This window comes from Sinohyriopsis cumingii, chromosome 10 (assembly GCF_028554795.1).
Source record: "Sinohyriopsis cumingii isolate HCF-2022 chromosome 10, ASM2855479v2, whole genome shotgun sequence".
Taxonomy (NCBI): Eukaryota; Metazoa; Mollusca; class Bivalvia; order Unionida; family Unionidae; genus Sinohyriopsis; species Sinohyriopsis cumingii.
The window spans coordinates 70,094,224-70,104,532 of NC_142970.1; the positions used below are offsets into that span (position 1 = coordinate 70,094,224).

General features: G+C 33.9%; 1 protein-coding gene across 1 annotated transcript in view; it reads right to left on the reverse strand.

Moving 5' to 3' along the window:
- LOC149790358 (uncharacterized) overlaps positions 1–9,700 on the reverse strand; it is an 82,310-nt gene extending 72,610 nt beyond the window's left edge. The window contains exons 1-3 of the mRNA XM_089972403.1: positions 9,596–9,700; positions 3,833–3,889; positions 1,404–1,485 (exon numbers count right to left, since the gene is read on the reverse strand). Of these exons, the coding sequence (XP_089828529.1) occupies positions 1,404–1,485; positions 3,833–3,889; positions 9,596–9,598 (142 nt within the window). The 5' untranslated portion in view covers positions 9,599–9,700. The remainder of the gene's footprint in view (positions 1–1,403; positions 1,486–3,832; positions 3,890–9,595) is intronic.
- Positions 9,701–10,309: the final 609 nt, after the last annotated feature.

A 10,309-nucleotide genomic window follows, 5' to 3' on the forward strand; every position in this document is an offset into this window, starting at 1 on the left:
ATTCTATCAATTTTCTTCATAATTTTGTCTTAATATAATGAATTTAAATTTGGTCATATTGTAGCTAGTCTTAATAATGAAATACACATTATATTTATTCAAATGTATATAAAAAATCTAGCAATACAAAGGTGAAATATTGTATCAGGATCTATGTATCATATTGTGGCACATGATGCAATACACATCGCAACAAGTTAAGCAGTCTCAGATCAGGGTCAATGCTGGTGGAAGTTGCACCACGATCCGTGTATCATCATATATATTATACAATGATACCCATGGCAATACATGCTGTTACAAATTAGGCAGTAGCAGATCAGGGTCTTCACTATTGGAAGTTGTATCTATGTATCATGATGTGTGTTCTGTCAAGATGTTTTATGGGAAATTAAGCAGTGGCTGATCAAGGTATACACTGCTATAAGAGTTGTGTGTTCTATGCATATGTACACTGCTACAAGATGTGTGTTCTATGCATATGTACACTGCTATAAGATGTGTGTTCTATGCATATGTACACTGCTATAAGAGTTGTGTGTTCTATGCATATGTACACTACTATAAGAGTTGTGTGTTCTATGCATATGTACACTGCTATAAGATGTGTTCTACACACATGTACACTGCTATAATATATTTTTACACTGTTATAAGACATTATATATATATATATATATATATATATATATATATATATGTATGTATGTATGTACACTGCTATGAGATATATGTAAACAGCTATCAGATGTGTGTTCTATAAACATGTACACTACTGTAAGATGTGTTTTATACATACATACACTGTTATAAGATGTGCTCTATTCACATGTAAACTGCTATAAGATATATGTACATATGTGTTCTCTATACATATGTACACTGCTATAAGATGCTATACATATATACACTGCTATAAGATACATCTACACTGCTATAAGATGCTATACATATATACAATGCTATAAGATGCTATACATATGTACAATGCTATAAGATGCTATACATATGTACACTGCTATAAGATGCTATACATATATACACTGCTATAAGATGCTATACATATATACACTGCTATAAGATGCTATACATATGTACACTGCTATAAGATGCTATACATATATACACTGCTATAAGATACATCTACACTGCTATAAGATGTGCTCTAGATATATATTTACAGTGCTATAAGATGTGTGCTCTATACATATATACTGCTATACATGGTGTGTTCTATACATATGTACACTTATGTATAAGACATGTACAGTGCTATAGGACATGTATACATCAATAAGATAAGTGAACGCTTTTCATTTATTCATTATGATCAACAGTACCGCAGTGTGAATCAACATCACTGCAATGTGAATCAACAGTACCGCAATGTGAATTAAACTTACTAGGTGGAAAGATAACCCAGGGACTAGGACCCGCCTCAAAATCTACTGCACGTGCCTCAACTGGGGCAAATGGCACCGCTGCCTGAAAGAACAATGTCAAGTGTGACCCTATCATGAATCAGAAAATAGTAAAATAAATATGTATAGATCTATAACAAATCCAGTGTTGTAAGAGGGCTGCAGTATAGTGCGTGTGTGTGTGTGTGTGTGTGTGCGTGTGTGCGTGCGTGTGTGTGTGTGTGAGAGAGAGAGAGATTTGGATTTTTAATTTAACTTTAATAACTTTTTAGTCGCATCACTACGATGTCCGCAGTGTGGCAGTTTACAGTGATGTCCAGCACTGGGGCATAATGCCACAAACATGTAGCATCATGTCCCACCCAATCAAATTATCCTAATACCAGGTCAACCAGTCCTAATACTAACCTCTTAAAGCTGAGCACCAAGTGAGATAGCTGCTAGTATCATTTTTATAAGTCTCTGGTAAGATTTGGCCAGGTTTGAACCCACAACCTCTGGCATCTGAAGTGAATGCTCTAACCACTCTAAGCCAACATATTGGTCTATTTCAAAGTTGCCTTTTTAAATTCTGACAATGTCATTTTTTTATGTCAGATTGTCATCAATTGTATAAATTTGAAACTCCTTATGCCAGGATGCTTTCTGTCCAATTTGGTAACATTCTGTTGAACTTTTGTTGAGAGGAAGTCGCATAAATGTTTCCTAATGTTAGTATCAGTTACCATTTGATGGTGCATTATACATCATAACTTGAAAGCTCTTCATGCCAGGGTGCTCTCTTGCAAGTTTGGTTGAAACTGGTCCAGTTACATCAGAGGTTTAAGATGGCAAGTGTTGATGGAAAATGCATGTGGGAATACAATGTATTATGGATACATGGCAGTATCATAAGCTCACTTGAACATGCAACCAGGTGAGGTAAAAGCCAAAAATAGCAAATACAACATCAATCATTGTTAGTCACAAAATTATATTGCTCATTTTTGTATATGAAGACTAATCCAAAAATCTGAGTTTTAAAATCATAAAATCAGAAAAATTGAAGAATGAAAAATTCCAAAAGGCAAAAAAGTACATGAATATAATAAACACTGAATTCATAATGAAGACAATGTGTCCATGGAATGCTAAATTCATCCTTTGTGTCAACATGTTTATAGATTCAGGAAATGTGGTCACATATTTGCAAACATCTATCAAAAGATTACTAAAATTCCTTTTCAGCATTTTCCATTCTATAACTGAATAATTTGTTTTCAATAATAAAATACAAATATGTATAGGAAATTGTTGCCACTGAAAATGATGGTTACTAAAGACTACTAATGACCATGATCTAAAGGTAACAGGAATTAAAAATGTGAGTTAAATTACCAGTATAACTACCTGTATAAGAAGTCATCTTTACACATACACTAGTCATTGCAATCTCCAGAATACAAAACTCAAGCTGAATTTCAAAACCCCAAAATGAAATTAGAGAAATGAAGTAAGCCAGTATAGTTTAAATTTAGCATGCAAGATGAGTAGCCCAAGTTCAGAAAGCTCCTGAAAGTTCTATGATTTTAACTTCATTTTAGTTAAAGATACAGAACTCAAAGATTTCGAACTTTTGTGCTTAAATTGGAGTTTTGTACTCAAAATGTTTTCAGAATAAATGGCAGGAAATTAAAGATATTTTATTAATCCAAGTCTGTCAATGCTAAATATTTAAGGCTGATTGCTACCTCATTATACATGTACATAAACAGTGAGTATTATTACAAGAAAACCAATATGACATAGAACATTAAGTGTGTCATTGATTTAAAGAAGGAAGGAAACAAATGTGGAAAGAGATACAAGTGGAGACTGAAGAAGGGCAAGTGGAGATGTCCATATCTGTACCACCTGTGACAGCCTTGTGTCCAGTAGGTGCAGGTTACTGCAGAGTTGGATTGAACTATTTTAATTATACAGGTAAAACCCGTTATAACGCTCAGGGTCAAAAGAATGACAAAGCGATATAAGCGACATCGCGATAACAAATTTTTCGAAAACCTTCCCAATAGAAAATGTGCACTGAAATTTCAATGTCATCAGTTTAAACTAACCTCCTGATCATATATTGTTTGTTATTTTCACCGGGTTTCATCAGACATCAAGTATATTTCAGTTTTGAACTGTATACATGCCAATATGGCGGGAACGGTGCACGGCAAAGTTAAGGCAACTTCAAATGCAGTTCTGGGATTAAAAATCTGATAGGGATATGAATAACCAGCTTTTCCAAGAGCATGTTTTTAGGATTTTAAAAAGAGAAGTCACCTTAAATTAAAAAATGAAAGATATGCTGCCATCGCGTTATAAGCAGAATTGCGATATCATGAATCGTGTTATAACAGGTTTTACTTATACATGGCATTTACCTCAAATCCTCCAAAATCATCCTCCTCTTCTACATCAACCTGTCCAATATGCTGAGCCTGTAACGATTTAAGAAGACCATCTACTATTACATCTACTATTACATCATATTCCTAAATATACAAAGTGTGCTCTTGAAATAAAAGAACTCATGACCATACAAATCTGCATTCTAAACACGCAAAATAGACACTCCACTTATCTGACCCCTGATGTATAAAATGCATATGATTATTAAAAGCATTACAATCATACAGCATGCCTCTAAAATATTGAAACAATCAAAATTCTAGTTACACTTTATTGTTATTTGTTGTTATTGTTGTTGTTGATGGGTTAAACACCATTTTTCAGCTCAAGATAGGCTATACATGGCAGCCAGTATTAATAGTTGAGGAAGAATCATGGAAAACCCCTGAAAGAACCACCAACCCCGAGAAGCTACTGGTAAGCTTTCTCACATACCCACATAGGCCGAACCCAAGACTTGAACCCACGCTGACAGAGGTGAGATGGCAGTGATCAGTAACTGAGCACTTCAGACTACTCGGCCTCTCAGGGCCCCTATTGTTTTTTGTATGTTGACTATTAGGGTTACATAATTTATCCTTTTCCAGAAGCTTTAATGACCTTTCCAATGACTGCAACAGCTTCTTAAAATACATGTACATTAACAAAACATATTGTTGCCATTTGTTTCTCTTAGCCTTTTCTTGATTTACAATAGAAAAGTATTACCATAGAATGTAAAATTTAGAAATAAACTATTTTAACAGCAAACTGCTCAATATATTTTCAATAATCTTTAAAAACAACAGTCCCTCAAAAGAACTGATTTTCTACTGTGTGAAAAGAATTTCCAAGAATTCAAGACCATTTCTTCCATTTAACTTCTGAGTGTTGAAACCATTTCTAATATTTTTCAGAGATAATAAGATTTTCAAATTGCCGTCTGTGATGCACTTATTGATCATCAACTTAGCACCATTTTCATTCAGGATTAAGTAGACATTATAAGAATTTTGGTGTAAACACCATGTCATAAAGATTATCCATTCAGGAGTAGTGACAATAAGAATTGTAAGACAGTCATGATAGCAGACATATTGGATGTATGTCACCATTTTCATTTAGGCCCAACTAGTTATCATAAGTCTGTTTGTGTACAACCCATGTTGGGAAGCTTAGAGATAACAAGGTTTTCAAGATGGCTGCCATGGTGGCCATACTGAGGTTATTGATTTTCACACCAATATTTTTTCTGATGAAAACCCATGTCAACATGACTTTCCTAGTAGTAAAAAGATTTCAAGATATGCACCTATTATATGTCAGATCAACACCATTTTAATTTAGGATATAATAAAAAATATAAATATAAATAAATATATAAGAATTTTTTAGTAAAAGCCCCATGTTGATATAAACATTCATTTAGAAGAAGTAGTGATAACAAAATTTCAAGTTAGCCACAATATGACTGCCAAACTGGTGATTAGATTGATCTGAATTTCATTTAGGACCACCTAGACATCATAAAAAGATATGACCCTCCATAGCGATACAAAGATTTCCAAGATGACCATGGCGGTGGCCATATTGGAGGTCTGTGCATCACCATTTTCATTTAGGACCAATCAGACCATGGAATAATCACATGTGCAAACTTTCATGGCAACATTCCAAGTAGTTTAAGAGGTTAACAAACTTGTACTATCAGATGGACTGATGGTGGATAACAGACAACAGATGAAAGACCTATGATCAGTAGAGATGAAAATCAATAATCCATGCAACACTAGACCTGTAACCCTTTTTGTTACAAGTTTTGAACATATGCATGCAAGGCAATATGTCAATTATTGAATGAGCATGTCTATGAAGTTGAGATAAGTTTCTTTCAAGAAATGTATACAAATATGCCAATACTGAAGAAAGTCTTTAACTGGCATTGTTTCATTCAAAATATTTATCATCCTTTTTACCTATTTTGGCATTCCCCGCTGTCATCACATTCCAGTCAATTGAAATGTAGGTCAACAGAACTTGAAACATTCATTTGCTTGTCAGAATGAGAATTTGTTAGAAAAATAGACATCAGATTAAGTTAAGTCTGACTAAAGTAATATGACTTCAATTTGGAGAGAAGCATTAATATGGGCTGCCAAACATGAGTTCTTTCCTGAAAATTTGGCCTCTAGTTCCACTGTCAGTCGACATGCTATCCAACGCCATTATTTAACAGTTGGACACCAAAGCAAAAACATAAATATGAGCATCAATGTCTTACACTGTAGGACCATCTTGAAGGGGACCATGACTATATCAAAAAGGGGACCATGACTGTATCAAAAAGCGCCCTCTTGAAGGGCACTATGGCGGTACAGTGGAACCCTGCTATAACGTGATAATTGGGGTAAAACAAATTGGTTCACATTAATATCAGGGTTGCATTAATGCGGGGTTTACAGTATTTTACTTTTTTCAGAGAACAACTCATTGGCACATATACGTGTATTCATGTCTGATGTATATGATGAATACGGTATCAACACCGTTTACTATCAGGCCATCGTGGCATGCAGATCATCTATAATGCATGTAATTCCATTGAAAAATTGCACACAGATTTGCGATATTCAATACTTTTGTCCCAGATCATTGTGTCTGAATTCAACGTCTAATATACAGCATGAACAGAATATTGACAATGTTTACTTTCCATCTGATATCGTACCATCTGGGCTTGCAATTAATCCATAATACATGTAATTCCATTGCAAAAATTACATACATATTTAAACTATTCAATAATTTTGTCACAGATCATTATGTGTCTGAATGCAATTGGAAAAATTAACAGCAAAATTAGGTTAAGAAAGATGAAGCACGTGTATGGTTCATTAGGTTCCAGGGTCTATGAACAGTGTCTACAAATTTCATACTGCTAAAATTTTCTCATATGCATTTCCGTGTACATTTATCCATCGCAAATTTCCAATAATTAATGCTTGTACACCTATTTGTTTGAATGATTACAGCAAGAATAATTAACAATCGCAAATTTCCAATAATTAACGCTTGTATGCCTATTTGTTTGAATGATTACAGCAAGAATAATTAACAATCAATGCATATTTTCAGCATGCATATAACTTTTACTTTAGATTTTTTGAATACCAAATGAAACATGTGAAAACTACTATACTAACAGAGCTGCCGACCCTGACGAGTCCGTCTCAGTAAGGCAGTTGATTTATTTCCATAAATTTGACTAGTTTTCAGTAAGGTGTAACAAAATACCATAAACTGTTATTGTAAAGCTGGAAAACAATTAAAAGTTTGGTATTCGGAACATGCAGCAATGATAAACATTACGTTCAGTTGAAAAGTTTGTAAAGCACGTGTAGACTTTATTTACCACTAGTACAGTTGCACAAATTTTTGTTCCATACCCTATGGAGCTCAATGGCTTGGAAATTCTTGTTTCCATTCCACATGAATGCAATCATATTTCCCCGCCACGAGTCATACTCAAGAATCGCAAGAATCTGAATATAACTTTTTATTTTTGTGTTGATTTATTAACACTTTTCAAGAGGCTTATTTCCCCTTTTGTCTTAAACATGCATCACCTGCTGGATGCCATTTTTTTACAAAATTCTAAGATCAACAGTTTGATCATGCATATGCTTTGCATAAACAAATAGCTGCAGTTTAAAGCGTCTGATGTGCTGCTGTAAAATTTGTCTGGTTCCCTGACCAATTTCATCACTTCTAATATAAAATCTGGATCCAAATCAAACAAGTATGAACAAATTTTCCGGATTTTTCAGCAATGATCATTCTTCCAGTCTTTGCTTGTATGTCATCAGTTTGTATTTTAAGTGTAAATTTCGTAAAACTTATGGCGGCTTTCATTTTTTTATGTTTATTAAATTGTGAGAGTCTTTTATCAACCACCGTATTCTCTGCTGCTTGGTTGTGTATGCAGTTAAAGAAGAAATACATGTTGGCTATTGTTTGAGCAACGATTGTATACAGAATTAACTGAAGAAAATCAAAAACAGGACTTTCTGGCTTTACTCATGAATCAATAATAAGTACATTTCCGATAATGTTTATTTTGGCAAAACACTTTTAAAAAATGGTGAAATTATTAAACTTCAGAAGCTATGCCACGATCATATTATATTAAAATTTATATGTGAACTATTCCTCAAAATGATAATAAATGTTTTACAAACTATTTCTCATACTTAAAAAAAAAATATTTTTTCCCGGTACGAGAAAAATACATGTACATGTACATAAAAATTCAGGAACCACACCAAGAGCATATTATATTTGATTTCATATGTGAACTCTTCCCCAAAATGATAATAAATGTTTTACACACTATTTCTCGCACTTAAAAATATTCCCAGTATGAGAAAAATGCATATACATTAAAATTTCAGGAACCAAGCCACGATTGTATTATATTCAAATTCACCCACAATCTCTTTCCCCAAAATGATAATACATTTTTATACACTATTTCATGTACTTGGAACAAAAAATATTTTTTCATGTGCGAATGAATATACAAACTTTTGGGAGCCACACCATGACCACGTTATCAATGGGCGCGTTATGGCAGGGTCGCATTGTATTAAAAAGCTCCCTCTTGAAGGGCACTACAGCTGTATTCAAGTTTAGGTAATACTTGTGGAAATGTTTCAAATGTGTTAATGAGCTAGATTTCTTTTTAAAAGTAATACAGTGCTGTTAGGCATTTCTGCGCACTTAAGCAAAACGCATAACGAATTCGAACGATTGACAAAAATAAAATACAAGGATACCACCCTCATGTTTTCATGACTCGCGATATGTCAGCCTATTCTGTGCACAGCATTGAAAAGATGTAATGTTTATCCTTCGGACTACAGAAATTAAATACATTACTTTGGACTGTTTATGTCAGCAGTTCAGTCGAGTAATTAGGTCAGGTTTATAGCTAGTTTTACAAAATTCAAGGTAAAAATGCCAATGAATGGCAAGAGATATTAAGTAAACTAAACCGATCTTTTACAAAAGTTAGTAAAGTTCAACTTTTCATTAAAAAAAAGCTTATATTTTGAAGAGAAACAACAATGAATAGGATGTAATGTATTTACGTCTTGTTGATGGGAACAAAATTACTAAAAAATTTATAAACAGACTATATACCAGGGAATTTCTTGAGAATGTATGTCTAGTGACAAGTTGACACATTGAGTAGCGGACAATTTTGTACATGTGGGACAATTTGCAAAACTGGAAACTTGGATAAAAATGCAGTATTGTTTTACGGTATACATTTCCCTCTTTTATATAATGTATTTCTTTGTGTGGTTCTAAAAGATACATAGTAAATCGGATTTTCTGGGTTACCGGTTGAAGAAGGTCATGGAGTGGGTCTTCATGTTAACATTTTGAAATCACATTTTCAGATGCATTTCGAGTCGAAATGCGGGATATTTTTGTACACTTTATGAATATCACTTTCCTTAATTAAAGTACGATTTTTCTTTCTTGATACAAAATGGATTTTTAAACAAAAATAACACGTGATTCAATGTTTACAGGAATGACTTATCGTTGCGCAGAATTACCCGACATGGTGGTAAACAACATACCTGAATAACACCAGCTGTTCAATCTATTTGCAAATTATCGATTTGGAAACGTTATGTATCGATGACAGTAGCAAGTTTGGTACGTTAACTGTAGGTACAACTTACCATTTTCTTATCTAATATTTGCTGTTTGCTTTCAAGGTCTGGAAATAATTTTAAACTGAAAAGAAATATCAGATTTTTGACGTGAACTGTAGGACCATGGGCGCAGACATCTTTTAATTGGAATTCTGGGATATGTCCCACTAATTAACATATAAAGCTCTTGCACCTGAAAACAAAACGGATTTATTCATCGTAAGCTATTCAAACCGGATAACTCCAAGTTTTGTTGTTGGTTTGTTTTTTTCTTTTTGTTGTTGTTGTTAGTGGTGTTAATTTTGTTGTTTTTGGGTGGTGCTTTTGACTTTGGAAGTTTGCAGGGGAGGATAGAATTAGTCCCAGTTTTCTCTGACTTTTCCCACCCCGTTTTAGATAGTTGGATGGTTATTCTCAACAAAACTGTCCAAATATATAAAATGGGACTAGAAAGAGCAGATTAAACTTGGACAAGATAAATAGTTTATGATGACAATCTAGCGCGTCATACATCCACGTTAAAATGGGTAGAAAGTTTACGGGGCAAAATAGGAATTTTAAATGGGAATGGCACTCTGGGGATAAGGGAAATTTAACATGGAAATGGCTGTCTCGGGCATAAGGGAACTTTAACATTGAAATGACAGTGGGAATTTGTCATATCTAACATGGGGATCATACTTTGGGCAGAAGGTAGAGAGTGTACGGACATCATTTGGAATGTTCAAAGCTGGTTCTTTA